The 15,800-nt window shown below is 49.2% G+C and overlaps 1 protein-coding gene across 1 annotated transcript; it reads left to right on the top strand.

Moving 5' to 3' along the window:
- Nucleotides 1-725: 725 nt before the first annotated feature.
- On the top strand, nucleotides 726-15,269 carry LOC135830397 (glutamine-dependent NAD(+) synthetase-like; the record flags this gene model as incomplete). Its single annotated transcript, XM_065342654.1, is given in 7 exon segments — nucleotides 726-1,019; nucleotides 2,725-2,838; nucleotides 4,177-4,282; nucleotides 4,925-5,079; nucleotides 13,792-13,942; nucleotides 14,172-14,260; nucleotides 15,139-15,269. Coding segments are annotated over 7 exon segments (887 nt in total), but the record flags the coding sequence as incomplete, so codon positions are not given.
- Between the last annotated feature and the right edge of the window lie 531 nt (nucleotides 15,270-15,800).

The raw sequence follows: 15,800 nt of genomic DNA, 5'->3' as shown, positions 1-15,800 counted from the left end.
GTTAACTTAAATACTAGTCATTTCTCTCCTTTATATTGGGTAGAGGCAATTCACTTCCCAATTAAGTACACACGTGTGCACGTATACGTCTGACAACTGACAACATTCAATTTGTCTAAATTTAAATTCTTTGATATAAAAACAGTTTGTTTCTTGGGTAGCTCTTGGTCGTTACGAAATATGACGAAAGTAGGCTATAACAGCTCACGTGGAAATTATCCAGGAAAGCATAATATGCAAAGGCTTCTCGTGTAGGGACATTGCACCCACACTAAACACCAAACATATTCGGAAATATTTGAGAAAATGTGCACTTCTCTCACCTTTTCGACCCATTGGCTGATTTTCGTAGCAGACATGGCCATGACTAAGGACTACAGAGGCGCGCCCTCTGGCCTGGCTGAGGATACAAAACACTCTGGGCGACTGGAAATGTTGTCTTCTTGTTGAGCAGCGACAACAGTGGACAACAAACACTGTAAAACAACAGTGTGGTGATAGGGTTGAATTGCCTTCTTTTTCTGCAATTATGCGTTCATTTTCACGTGTCAGGTATGCAGCAAGATTTCAAAAGCAGACAGAGACGTGTGACAGACATTCTGTAGGTTTTTCGTGTTTGAACTGGCAGGTTTTAGGGGCCCTGGGAGTGGTTTATAGGAAAACGATTAGGGCTCCCCTCCAATTTCTGGAGCTTCGGATTCACTGCATCATGCTTTCTGTTTGAGTTTCATGTTTGCTTGATCGACCTCAGCAACATTGTACACGAAGACAAACAATATTTTCTGCTAGAGTCGTTCAGCCAAGGACTTTTAGCACTCACATACTCTCAGCTACAAGTACAAGACTATCATTTCCTTGGGCAGCAATAGGTTCAGAAAATGGTCCGTCTTGCCCGGCTAGGTTCATGCTGCCTGAACCAATGGTCAATGGACTTCGAGTCCAATCAACTGAGAATATTGGACAGCTTGAGAAAATGTGAGGCAGAAGGAGTCAGATATCGTCTCGGACCGGAGTTGGAAGTAAGCAGATAGCTTCCAGCTAAGCGAATGGCTTACTTATGCAGTCACCTCGATGATACCTTTGTGGAATATCTTTGAAGGCGAAATGTCCCAATGCCAAAAGTACATAAGTCCCAAAATCTGTCTGCATCATTGAGTACTAGTAACTCCCAGCTATGCACGCTTACCAATACAAAGTCATGTCCGTTCACATGTGCCCTAATGTGACTGCCAACCCATAAGTTACTACATGTACATAGTAAGGTATAATCCACTGGTAATGGAACTTTCATGTAGCAGAAGTATTAATTTTTATCAAGCTAGGTATATGGTACGTTCGAATTGTCTTCGTCAACTTTTCAAATGAATTCTCAAAAGAGATTAGAACGGTTTCTATCATTTTAGAGGTTTTCAGTGGAATTGTCATGGCGATAATGACCATCTATTCCAAACTATTCGAAACTAATCCACCTCTCCCATCGGACGAGGTTGTGGAGTTCCGAGGAGTTTTGAGGAGACTTTCGTTTTCTGAAAAGGCTAATAAGCCACCTCTTCAGAAAAACAAAAAAAAAAAAGTTCGAAAAGTCAAAGAGTGACATTTCGAACGCGCCCATAGAGTGCTTGATGGCTGATCAAGACCTGAGGGCTTTAATCGGTCAGCAAGCCTGACCGTACATGCACACCTCGCTTGAATATTCTTGAAACGATCTCCCAAAAAAAACTTTTTTGTCCGCTAACTCCAACACAACCATTTACACATTTAGGGAACTTCACTTCTCAACTCCAAACTCCAAAAACGGTCTCTTCACTGCGATTCAAACTGTTTTTGGAGTTTGGAGTTGAGAAGTGAAGTTTCCTGAAAGATCTCCCACAAAATTTTGATTATAATTCGCTTTATGTCTTGGATGGTCTGGAGTGGAGTCAAACTTTGCATGCAGTAGTAATTATTTGACGGACTTATGGAAGATGGCAACAAAGAATTACCTTGCATGCAGTGTTGGTCGGTGATGATACATGTGGTGCTTGTCTTGCGACGGGCGAATACATCGTACATGGTACGGAAAATCCTCGTGAATAACGACCTCGGATGGAACAACAACTCGCGAATAACGACACATTTTTCATACCTAGTGACCATTTTTTTTAGGAAATTAGAGGCCACGAATTAGTGACCATTTGACTGCATATTTTCAACTTCGCGAATAACAACACTTTAAGTTTTCTCATGCTTGATCCATGGTCGTTATTCGCCCAGTTGACTGTATGGGCTTTCAGAGCAGCCTGAATTCTGAAGGTTCATAAGTTTAACACAAACCTTACCGGAAAATAAAATAATGGACGATCTCCCTGTTCGATGAGCAATTAATTATTTCTCAACAGCCTAGCCTGAATGGTACATACGTTACTCACTCTGAGAGCTCGGCAATGCTTTAGAGCTAGATATGTGTGTGTGTGTGTGTGTGTGTGTGTGTGTGTGTGTGTGTGTGTGTGTGTGTGTGTGTGTGTGTGTGTGTGTGTGTGTGTGTGTGTGTGTGTGTGTGTGTGTGTGTATGTGTGTGTGTGGGGGGGGGGGGGGGTGTGCGTGTGTGGGTGTGTGGGTGGGTGTGTGCGTGTGTTTCTTGGGGTGTGTGCGTGTGTATGCGTGGGTGTGTGTGTGTGTGGCACATGGTGTGTATGGGGGCGTGCATGTTTGTGGGTGTGGATGTGTGCATACGTAATTCTCTAGGTGTCCGGCTACGGCTGTGAGGATCACTTTCTGGAACGTGACACGGTGGAGCATGGATACGAGGTGTTGGCATGGCTGTTGCAACGCACTGCCAAGATGGACTTGCTCTGTGATGTAAGCACCCGTACAGTCATGATAATCTATTCTCAGCGATACTGTAGAACGGCTAATTTTAGCAGGTTATTTTTTAGCGTTTTCTCAACTTTTCCGAATCAGGACCAATTCGAAAATATCGCTGGCTCTAAAATTAGCCGTTTTACAGTATGCTTGCATTCACCTGCCACCGCTTTAGGAGCTGCATCTGCGCCTTGATCATTAAAGGGTGGTGGCGTTCCTACGGATGCGGAAAACTCGGCCTCTATGTAGATAAACCGAGTCTCACGCGAACCGTGACATTTTGTTACATGCAGCTGCTAGTGACATGAATGTTCGGGGATCTGTAGTACTGCAGGGAGGTGATAAAACAGCGCAAAGAAGAGTAGAAAGAAAGAAGAACATTAAAATGCGTGACCTCGTACACATAGAAGTGACGACAAAAAGACCGAGCCTAATCTTTGCAAGCAGAAGCAGATCGAATTCACGCGTAGGCCGCTAGGTATGCGGTCAACAACTTGTTAGTTTGTCTATTGTTTGTGAGTTGCTTTTGGCTCCAGATTGCACACTTATTCAGCCACCCCACAATAGCACCTGCACGTTTCGTCATTCCTTCTATATGTGTGGGTCACACGTTTTAACATTGTTTCTGGCTAAGCTTCTTTGTGCTGTTCTATCACCTCTTGAAATTTGGAGATCTTACTATTGAAACTGCAATTTCACATGGTGGAGATGACTATCCCCTCTCTACTGTATTTAATATTATTGTATGTGTTCAATTTTCTTTTTTTTCCTGCAATCACCTGATGAGAAGGCATTGAACGTGTATTTGTGGAAATGTTTCTGAGAATGTTGCTTGTGAGGATTCTACGCAGTTATACACCACTACCCAAAAACGGTCTGTCGGCTAGAGCCTGGCATTTGTTCTTTTCCCAAGCATGATCTGCTGGATGTTGTTTGTATTGCCGGTGGGATAGTGTTTGAATCGGCTACATATGAGCAAGGACATCAACTCTAAAAGAATGTCGCAGACTCCTGAGGTTTCCTATAGACTTGGGTTACTCCAGCGACCCAAGCTGCCCCTCCATAGGATGTAGTACTCGGTTCGCATATTTGTTGCCCATGGTTTTAGCAGGCTGGGGGCCTGGGGCTGTCTCTGCCTTGCATGACATCATCGCTTGCTGTCTTTGCCTTGCATGACATCATTGCTTTCTGTCTTTGGCTTGCATGACATCATTGCTTGCTGTCTTTGCTTGTACAGTACATGTATCTGCGTTATTTGTGTGTACTGACTGTTGGCGACGTTTACTCCAAGTGTGAACTGAAGCCTTGCTCTATGCTGTTCTGCTACCAAAACAGGTGGGTATGGCGTTTGAGCACCGTCGAGTAGTGTACAACTGCCGCGTCTTCTTTCTGCATGGTCGCATTCTTCTCATCCGACCCAAGCTACAACTAGCTGGAAATGGTAAGAGTCTTGAAGGACAGATTTTTTGATTTTTAAATTTGATTTTTTTACAATCACAGACTAAGACAAAAAATCGTGTAATGGGACCATAGTGATGGTGAGGCCTGTTGCCCTCAGCCGGCCTGAAGTCTCGGTGTCATGGGGACATCAAATGCACCAACGTTTTGATTGAGCAAGAACTGCCTTGCACCCTGGCTTGCACCATTTGTTTCTCTTTTTTTTATGAACCCATGCTTTCCTAATTGTCCGCAAACTCCAACGCAGCCACTTCCACATTTAAACTTCACTTCTCAACTTCAAAAACGGTCTCTTCACTGCGATTCAAACCAAAACTGGCCCGAAAATTTGGTGTAATGTTAATTTTAATTTTGGTTTGAATCGCAGTGAAGAGACCGTTTTTGGAGTTGAGAAGTGAAGTTTAAACCCATGCTTTAACACACTTTTGAAACTCTTCCAGTGTACCAACGGATTGCCACATGAATTTTTGATGTTGTTTATCGGCTGACTGTGATGCCAGCTGATAGTAATGCTACAACTATCTGCAGTATGTTCTACGGTTGCTCTACCAGTGAAGTGGTGATTCGAATGAATGTCATCGCTAATTGTCACCATAATTGGCTTCACTCTGTTTTTGTTTCACAGGTAACTATCGTGAAAGTCGTTGGTTCACTCGCTGGTCAAAGCTGCAAGTCGTGGAGCAGTGCTCTCTGCCCAAGATTCTGAGAGTGTCGGGCCAGACCACCGTGCCCATCGGCGATGCTATTCTACAACTCAACGATGCACGCATTGCTGCCGAGGTACGTACGATTTAATACAGTAAAAAAACGTACTAGTAAAAATGTTGAAACGATCGATTATGCGAAACGCTTGGTTGCGCTGAATTGCAATTGTCTATAGAGTAGGCTCACATCTATCACATGACCATACATGAGAGCCGTGTTGGTTCCAACTCCAGTCAGCCCATGCATCAATGGGTCACATAATGTCAGCCATGTTGGTTCCACTGTCCACATGACATGATCACTTTCTACACAAATTTAGTCACACGACAAACGGATGTGAAACCACTCTACGGAACTAGTGCCCAAGGTGCATAGTAACCAGGGAGTCGTAAAATAACGGTATTTTACGACTCCCTGATAGTAACAAGTGTCGTTGTCCCTACGAGTAATTTCCAGGAGTTCATGTGTAGCTTATTGCTGCGGTTCCGGCATAAAAAATCGAGGCACGATGGAAACACAAGGGAGTGTGTATATTTTGAGTGGATATGTGCTCGCTTGGTTATCCGAACCCGAATAGATTGTTCACACGAAGGAACACGTTATCTTATCTTTTCACTCCAAATACAATTACACCTGAAAGAGCAGCCTAGCTAGCTACACAACGCGAACCAAGGAACTACTAAAACCGAAAACATTCTATGTCGGTGCACAACCGAAGACAAAAGGCAAAGATGAAGTAATTTATGCAGCACTGTCAGCTGGCAAAACAGCAGAGGCGTAGCCACCGCACACGCGCTGTTGTACGGCACGAAAGCTAGCCATGATACTATGCAATACAAATGTATGACCATGCACAGCAACAAGCAACAACACACAGCTAAGAAGTATATGCATGTAATACATGAACGGCCAGTTGGAAATAGTTATGACGCCACTTTGTAGATCGCCCTCATGAATAGAAAACCACAAGAGAGACAGGGAAGACTACAGCCTACAGTGTAGCTCAGGCCTTGATACATGAATCACTATTGCAGTATTGGCACAAGACAGAGAAAGGACTGCTCCAGCTATCAATAATAAAAGGAACCATTACTTCTAGTCTTAGTGATGCCATGCCAGAGAAATATTACGTACTACCGTCTGAACATCCTCCCCCTCGCAATATGCACCCAGATGTTGCATGATGCCTATCCTTACAACTACCAGTACCAAGCTAAGAGAAAAGTGAATCGAAAGGGCAAGTTCAGTGGTAGGAAGCTACAAAAAAAACAAAAACAATGCATGAATCATTAATGGGGGTCGTCACTGAGCAGTACCTCCATTCTGGCATGTAGGGAGAGCCGTCTAACATTCCAGTGGACAGACTCGAGTGATGGATCTCTTCAGAGTCTTCCCGCCCACTTGCATGGCCACCACACGCACATGTCCGTCCGGACCAGGGAAAACTTCCGTGACTCTGCCGAGCGGCCAACGCCCACGCGGGGAGCTTGAATCCATCACCAGGACAACGTCGTCAACGGCCAGATCGCGTCGCTGGTGTCGCCACTTCATCCGCTGATTCAACCGTGGGACAAACTCTTTCAGCCAGCGATGCCAGAAATGGTCGATGAGCATTTGAACATATCTCCAACGTCTCTGCAGTTGACACCCCTTCTCGTCCGTTGTTGCAATAACCAGCTGGCCCTCGGCCATGCCATGAAGGAAATGGTTCGGAGTTAGCGGCCCTGGATCCTTCGGACTAGCCGATTGGTAGGTGATGGGCCTGGAGTTGACGAGGGACTCTGCTCCGCTGAGAGCGGTGACCAACTCCTCGTCCGTCACAGATGCGTCTCCAAGGATGGCGTGTAGAGCTCGTTTGGCGGCTCGAATCATTGCCTCGTGAACTCCCCCGAAATGAGGAGCTAATGGCGGGTTGAAACTCCATTTCACGCGTCTGCAGGCCATGGCTTTCCGGACGGTGGTATTGTTCAGTTGGCCAACAAGCTCACGTAGCTGGCGGTCGGCATTCACGAAGTTGCCTCCATTGTCCGACAGAACCTCCATTGGACAACCTCGTCGGTTGGCCATCCGGTTAAAGGCGTTCAGGAAAGAATTTGCATCCAATGCGTACGCCATCTCCAAATGGACCGCACGAGTCAGCAAACACGTGAAGAGGCACAGATAGCGTTTGTGGCGAGTCTTTCCTCTCCCCTGCATAGTTTCGAACGGCCCTCCGTAGTCAACGGCTACCCTGCTGAAGGCTCTCAGTGGCTCACACAATCGCTTTGCTGGCAACGGGGCCATGATTTGCTCTCCCGCACGGGCTTTTAGTCGTCGACACACCATGCAGTCTTTCTCCCAGTCACGGATCTCCTCCCGTGCTGCTTCGACAAGATAGTGATCAGAGAGAGCTGCCAACGTTTCATTCGTCCCGCCATGATGACGTTGCTCATGGCAATCTTTGACAATAAGCCGGGTGGTCGGATGTTTCCGGGGGAGAAGAATCGGGAAGCGCACATCAAACGGCAACCAGTCAGCCAGCTTGGTGCGACCATCGCAGCGCAATAGTCCGTCGTCGTCCAGTCGAGGCGATAACCTCGCCAAACGTGACTTCAGCGGAAGTGGTTGACCATTCTTCACTAGCTTCAGATCCTCCGCGAATGCCTCGTGCTGTGCCTCTTTGATGATGGAAAGGCTGGCAGCGTCCATCTCCTCGCCGGTTAGCTCTCCGCTCAACTCCTCACCTCCACGGCAGTTGGTGATGAAGCGAATTGCCCAAGCCCGTACTCTGACTACGCGCGTCCAGTCTGAGAAGCGCCGAGAGCACAAGCTGGGTACTTTCTCGGACATAAATGACATCACCTCGGGCTGTGCAGCCTTGCGAGCTTCCGCTCGGGCAGCTGGGTCTTGGCCACCCACGATCTTGGCTGGCCATTCAGATTCTTCTTTCTGCAGGAAGGCCGGTCCTTGCCACCACAGCTCAGTTGCAACCAGTTGCTCTACCCCAGCTCCCCGTGACGCCAAGTCAGCTGGGTTGTCGCTGGAGGGAACGTACCGCCATTGACTGGGCGACGTAACAGTCTGGATGTGGCTGATGCGATTCGCCACAAACGGTTTGAAACGTCGGCTGTAGCTGCGAATCCAGAGCAGCACAGTTGCACTGTCGCTCCAGAAAATCACCTCTGACATGGCAATGGTCATGATCTGACTGAACTTCCGGACCAGCTGAAGGCCAAGCACAGCCGCCAGCAATTCCAGCCGAGGAATACTTTGTGTTCTTGTCGGCGCCACTCTGCTCTTGGCTCCAGCGAGACGAACGTTTCCCTCAGAGCCATGCTGCACGGTGGAGCTGTAGACCACGGCACCATACGCCACACTCGACGCATCACAGAAAACATGCAGCGTCACTCCACTGGCCACGTCCGGGATGAGACATCTTGGTACTCGAACTAAACTGAGCTTCGCCAGGTCATTGAACCACTGGCGAGCGCTGGTGTCGATGCCATCTGGAACCGGTTCATCCCAGTCAATACCAGCTACCCAACTCTCTTGCATGAGGATCTTGGCTTGGGTCACGAACGGTGCCAGAAACCCCAACGGGTCGAATACGGACGCGACTTTTGCTAGGAGGAATCGCTTGGTGATGCGTTGGTTGGTGAGGTCTGGCGGTTGAACGCTGAAGAAGAAGCAGTCTGCCTGACCGTCCCATGACACTCCTAGCGTCTTCACGGATGGTAGCTCTCCTTGGGATAAGTCCAGCTGGGTAGCGCGAGCCTCGGCTGGAATTACCTTCAGGAGCTCGGGCGAGTTGGACACCCACTTGCGCGGCGTCATCTTGGCCTCACCCCACAGATCCATTAGCTCCCGATGAAGAATCTGACCTTGTTCGACATCTTTGGTGCTGTCCATCGTGTCATCCATGTAGGTGGACGCGAGGATAGCTTCTGCTGCCAGGGGATGAGACGCCAAATGTTCCCGGGCTGTCTGCTGAGCAACATACTGGGCGATGAATGGTGCAGCATTGACGCCAAAGACCAGGCGGTTGAACTCAAAGTGCCGTAAAGGCTTGGCTGGATCCAGGTCCCGCCACACGAATCTGAGGTACTTCCTGTCTGCTGGCGCAACCGACACCTGCAAATACATTTCGGTCACGTCACAGCCCACTGCTATAGGCTTTTGCCGAAACCTGGTCAACACATCGAACAACTCACGTTGGAGCTTCGGACCAGGGTAGATGGCGTCGTTGAGGCTGAGGCCATGACAGGATGCTGCAGCGTCAAAGACGATCCGCACCTTGGTTGTCGTCTTCTGCGGTCGGACGATGGGAAAGTGGGATAAGTACCAGCATACCTCTTGACCTAGCTCTTCCTTCGCGAGCTCCCGGATATAGCCGTTCCTCTGGTAGGCCTGGAAGACTTGGCCATAAGCCTGGGCAACAAATGGGTCTTTCAGGAGCTTGCGCTCGGTGTGGCCTAGACGTTTCGTAGCCGCACCCAAGTTGTTGCATAATTCTCTCTTGCGATTGTTCCACGGCAGAGACACCTGGTACCGACCGTCCACCTTCTTCAGCGAGTGTTTGACGATGTCTAGGGCTGTCTCTTCCTCCCGCGAGCGCGGGCCGGGCTCACTGAAGCTCTCCTCCGTGCCGCAGCTGTCAATTTGCCAGAACTGCTGTAGCGCGGTCTCTAAGCCGGTTGGTGTTGCTCTCTCCTCACTCTGAAACGCTTGGCTGTGGAACGTCCTTTGACTCGAGTGGGTTCCCGTCACTCTGCCAACACAGGTCCAACCCAGTGGAGTATGACGCGCCACTGGTTGACCAGGCGGGCCGACCACTTCCTGCTGTGACACAAGCAGCTCAGCATAGTCGCTCCCAATCAGCAGATCGACCCTGGCGGGCTCCGCCAGTCTTGCGAACGGAATCTCTCTCAGATGAGGATACTTGACTGCTTCCTTGACCCACTCTACCGGACGAAGATTCCCGGTGACCGAATCAGCCGTCAGCGCCGTCATAGATTGTCGAACACTGCCATCCATGCTGCCAATGGTGAAGCTTACTGGTCTGGTTGTGAATGAGGTCTGCTTGCCATTCAAGGTGTGGACTGTGAATGTCCTCAGCTCCCCGCTGACGCCGAGCTGGTTGGCAATGCTGCCGTTGAGGTAGCTCGTCGTGCTACCGTCGTCCAGCAACGCATTCACTTGCACTGACTTGTGGCCGTTCTCCAAGACGACTGAGACCGTTCGCAGAGCTATCTTGCCCGGGCCTTGGACCATCATGGTGGAATCACTCTTCGTGGACTCCGTCTCCCCCTCGGTGAACGACTGTGGGGTGCGCTGCTCTTGGTCTTTACCGGCGTATGGCGGCGTTACTAAACAGTCGATGGCGGGAGGCAATACCTGGTCCCCTGTCTCCTGACCTGAACCATTGTCTCCATAGTTGCAGAATTGTTCGGCAGGACTGAGTTGGGACTTGTCCGCCGTCATTCCTCCAGCTGCCGTGTTCCCCGATTTTTTCTTGTTTGACTGTGCGGCATCGGGGTTCCTGCTGTCCTCGTGTAGCAAGTCCCGGTGTAGCAAGTAGTGGTGATTGTTGTTGCAGCCGCTCACTGAGCAGGGTCTGGTTCGTGGACAGTGGTGACCTTGGTGATCGCCTCCAAGGCAGCGGTAGCACAGACCATGCTGTTTAGCCTGTCTCCAGCGATTGGCGACGGAAAGCTGCTGAAATGCTTTACACTGCCAGACACCGTGAGGTCCGCCACATTGCCGACATGAAGATCGTCCGGCCGCTGAGCCCGCAGGCCTTGACCACCCTGCATTCTGCGAAGCCTTTCCCCCGAAGTAGGATCGTTGAGGAGCATTTCGGGGTGCCGGAGGCTTGTCCTTCGCGCCAACTCCATCTAGTGCTTCGGACGCTCCAACGGCAAACTCCGCTTCCAACGTCACCCACTCCAGTAGTGCTTGAATTCCTGGCTGGCAGGGCTTCTGATGACACCATCGATTGAATTGGGTTAACATCCCAGCCGGCAACTTGGCCAGGAGCTTCCGGTACAACAGCCCATCACCCAGCTCATTGCCTTTTCCGGAGTCGAGGAGGTTGACCACGAGTACGTCGAGGAGATCTGCGAACTTCTGGAGATCTCCTGCTCGGCCGGAACGAATGATTGGGCAGGCCTCGACTTGCTCGTACTGCAGCGACAGCTGTCGTTGGTCGCCTCCAAACTTGCGGTCTAACCGCCTCATTGCGGCCTCATACGCAGACGGGGTGTATCCCAAGCTCTCGATGGAAGCCAAGGCATCTCCACTCAAATACTGCCGGAGGTGCAGCAGTTTCAAGTCTGCCCTTGCAGACGAGCTACCAACACACGCCATGAAAGCAGCCTTCCATGAGGCATACGCCTGCTTATCGCCGCCGAAGACTGGGATCTGTATAGCCTTCAGTTGCTTGAAAATTTCATCTGATGGCTGCTTGACAGGTGGAGGCTGAGACACAGCACGCTGGTGGCTGGCGGACACACCTGCTCCTGGCAATGCTGAAAAGGCACCAATGCCCATGGCCTGATGACTTGAGGCTACCTGTGGTGGCCCACTGGCCTGGGTGTACAGATAGTTGGCGGACTGATATGGCAGAGATGATGTAGGGTGTAGTCCTGACGCAGGAGCCTGAGTACTACTGCCCTGCTGGCCTGGACTCTTCGCGACTTGAAGTTGAGGGGCCTTGGTCTCACTCACTCTAGTATATGCACTGGACACACATACAGCACTCCGTGTTGGCACAGCAGGCTGTAGTACAGGCAAGGCAGGGCTTCTTTCACGCTCTGACCTCCTACTCCCAGCTTCCATTGGTGGCCTTGTTCTAGCCCCAAGCTCTGCCTCTCTGTTACTACTGCCGGAGACACTTGTGGTCACAACCACTTCATCACTGTCTTCTACTCTTGCCTGGTTCTCCTGAACCAGCGCCACGCCATCACCAGGCTCATCCCGATCCTGGGAGCCTTCACTTCTGCCCAGCGATATCACACTCAGTGGACTTCCTGGCTCTTCCACTGGTGCCTGGGCATACTGATGATACGCTGGCCTGTCTGGGTGGCTGTTCCGTGCAGCCGTCCACGCTGGCTGGTGTTCTAGGAACTCCTGATACAGCCTTGTGACCTCCTTCATCTCTTTCTCCGCTTCCTCCATCTCATCGGTCACTTTAGCCACTGCGAGCGCATCGTTCATGCCGCCAGCCCACTCGAGTACGTCCATGAACACACCGTTCAGGGCATCCTCGATCATTTCTAATTCGCCAAACAACGACCTCGCAGCTTCCTCTTCAACTCCGTCACGCAAGGCCACGATCACGGCTCTGCGACACCTGGTGAACTTTCTCTTGCGATTCGCTTTTTCAGCTTTCATTTTCACGAACATCAGTTCATTCGATCGCTGGTCACTTTGACCATGTTCGTCCTCTTCGACTTCCTCGTCCTCCTCGATCACGTCGCCTGCCCTCTCTGCCATGGCACCTAAAAAGAGCTCAGTTCTCTGACTGCTAGCCCTGATTGTGCTCTCACTCTCAGGCTCCGGCGACGACATGATCTAAATAATTTAAATTTCCGAAACTGAACTGCTCACTCAGGCGATAACCATCCTCTGCTACCAGAATGTTCACACGAAGGAACACGTTATCTTATCTTTTCACTCCAAATACAATTACACCTGAAAGAGCAGCCTAGCTAGCTACACAACGCGAACCAAGGAACTACTAAAACCGAAAACATTCTATGTCGGTGCACAACCGAAGACAAAAGGCAAAGATGAAGTAATTTATGCAGCACTGTCAGCTGGCAAAACAGCAGAGGCGTAGCCACCGCACACGCGCTGTTGTACGGCACGAAAGCTAGCCATGATACTATGCAATACAAATGTATGACCATGCACAGCAACAAGCAACAACACACAGCTAAGAAGTATATGCATGTAATACATGAACGGCCAGTTGGAAATAGTTATGACGCCACTTTGTAGATCGCCCTCATGAATAGAAAACCACAAGAGAGACAGGGAAGACTACAGCCTACAGTGTAGCTCAGGCCTTGATACATGAATCACTATTGCAGTATTGGCACAAGACAGAGAAAGGACTGCTCCAGCTATCAATAATAAAAGGAACCATTACTTCTAGTCTTAGTGATGCCATGCCAGAGAAATATTACGTACTACCGTCTGAACATAGATGGCCCTGTGCCCCGAGGGGTGCGGATAATTGGCACTCTACTGTGCGGTCTAGAGTGCGTTTTGTTGTTGCTGTAATAGACAGGATTCTCAATCTAAATTTGAGGCAGTGAGGGGGGGGGGGGGAGGTGACTGTTGGTGCAGTGTCTTCAACTTCATTCTCCCGATTCAAGCTCCGTGTGAAGACATCCAAGAAGAAGATTGCCTGGTGAGTCCAGCGGGGACGAAACATATGTCGCAATCGAGCTTTGTCGCTGCTGTGTAATCTGCTATGCGCCATGCACTACCTGATGTACCGGCCTGCTATGTCGGATACCACTAGCCGTGCATCGACTAGGCGCCAGGCACGAACTGATGGTGGTGGTGGTGATAAGGAGAGCTCTGTGCCAGAATAACTTTGCTGCATAATATGCCGGTATTTTACTTCTCTCTGCTTTCAGCCCTTCACGCCGGAACTAAAAAACTTGCTGAACACTGAATACAATATTTTGTCAACTGGGAAGTGTTTTCCCTGGAAAAAGTATATACCCATGTTTCCTTGCTTGTGTCATCATGACCGTTGTGATTGCTTGCGTCCTGTTCTATGTTGGTGCGTGCTAGATCTGCGAAGAACTCTGGTGTGCCAGTCCCACGCACATCAACATGTGGCTTAATGGCGTGGACATAGTGTCCAACGGTAGCGGTTCTCATCATAACCTACGCAAGCTGGACACGCGTGTTGACAGTATCAAACTGGCCACGTCCAAGTGTGGTAAGTGTGTGCGTGGAAAAAATTGCAATGAAACGTTTCTTCATAGAAAAGAAAAAGCGGCTTATACTCCAGTGCGGCATACATGTACATGTATACTCCGGAACATACGGTACTTTCCGGAATTTTCTCTATCGCAGAGCTCATAGTGCTTGTCGTTTTCCAAGCTTTGGGTGTTGGTGTTGGTGTTGGTGTTGGTGTTGATGTTGGTGTTGGTGTTGGTGTTCTCCAGGTGGTGTGTACATGTACGCTAACCAGCGTGGCTGCGATGGCGGTCGTCTCTACTTTGACGGCTCCTCCATGATCGTCATGAATGGCCAGGTCAGTATCATGCTGCAGTGCCGGATAGTGTGTGTGTGTATGTGTGTGTGTGTGTGTGTGTGCTATGTGTAGGTGTGTATGTCTTTCACTGGCCATGTAACGTTAGAGGGGACGGCGCCTTTTCGGAACGGCTTGATAGTAAAGTGTTGTTGACCTTTAGTGATCACCAGCGTGGGTCGTTCACGAAATACGTTTTGTGTGTGAAAGGAAGCTATCATGTCGAAGTTTGTTTCTGAGGCCAGGGTCAACTGAACTGATCCACTTGTTGTGTCGGTCCAGTGTCTTCAAGTTGCCCAATACATAATTGTTATTTCGTTTCAAATTGTAGCGTCACAGAGGCAGCTCCAAAATTGAACTGTTTTGGAGTCCAATTGAAATTTGCCAGGTTCACAATTTCTCTAGGTTCTTGCTTTCATACTTACGAGACCAATAATACAAGGGTAGTACGACTAAAGCGACTAAGGTGAGGGATGCGATGTGCCGTGAAGGTGTGGATTTAATACATCTAGCACTAAATATGGGCGATGTAACCCAATGTGATTGGCTGGTTTGTGTTTCAAATTGTAGCGTCACAGAGGCAGCTCCAAAATTGAACTGTTTTGGAGTCCAATTGAAATTTGCCAGGTTCACAATTTCTCTAGGTTCTTGCTTTCATACTTACGAGACCAATAATACAAGGGTAGTACGACTAAAGCGACTAAGGTGAGGGATGCGATGTGCCGTGAAGGTGTGGATTTAATACATCTAGCACTAAATATGGGCGATGTAACCCAATGTGATTGGCTGGTTTGTGTTTTGTGTTGTTGGTGGTGGTGTTTATTTGTTGTCGTCATCCTCGTCGTCACCATCGTTGTTGTTGTTGTTCTTTGCGCATGTAGATGATGGCGCAGGGCAAGCAGTTCTGTCTGGATGAGGTGGACGTGATTGTTGCTACAGTTGACCTGGACGACGTTGCCTCCTACCCGCAGAACAGTCGATCAAGTATGGTGCAAGCTGACAGTGCACCCAGGTCAGTCTACGGTGTACTGTACATATATGGTGTCCAGTGTACAGTACACAGTGCTGTGTCGGCCTGCAAGCCATGCGTGAGACCATTGCAGGGCAGGTCTGAATAAAATGATGTGCACACTCATGTCAAAAAACTAAGTAGCAAAGGTTTGGTTACGGAAGAACTTTTACTTTTCCACCTTTTTCGGTGACTCCACGTTGTGTGCTCAATCTGTTCTAATGGTTTGCGTGCTGCAGATACCCCGTTATCACTGTGGATTTCTGTCTTGCTCCTGTTCGCGCTGAACATTGCCTGGTGTCCAGGCCTAGCCCGGTAAGCACACATTTACCTCGTTTACTACAGCATTGGGTATCACTTACATGGGTGTGTGAATAGAGTCATGAGCGCGCAGTTGATACTGTGCATAGCCTTGTTTACCTGTTTGTTATTATTTTTTACTAAGAGATGACAATTGCGGTGATGGTGATAGTTGGAAAAGTTTGTGTGTTTTGTTTTGTTTCTACCTTCGAACACCACGACACTGTGTGTGTG

The sequence above is a fragment of the Sycon ciliatum genome, unplaced genomic scaffold (assembly GCF_964019385.1).
Source record: "Sycon ciliatum unplaced genomic scaffold, ocSycCili1.1 SCAFFOLD_1892, whole genome shotgun sequence".
Lineage (NCBI taxonomy): Eukaryota > Metazoa > Porifera > Calcarea > Leucosolenida > Sycettidae > Sycon > Sycon ciliatum.
The sequence above is the reverse complement of the archived record's forward strand: the minus strand, read 5'-3'. Positions and strand labels throughout refer to the sequence as shown.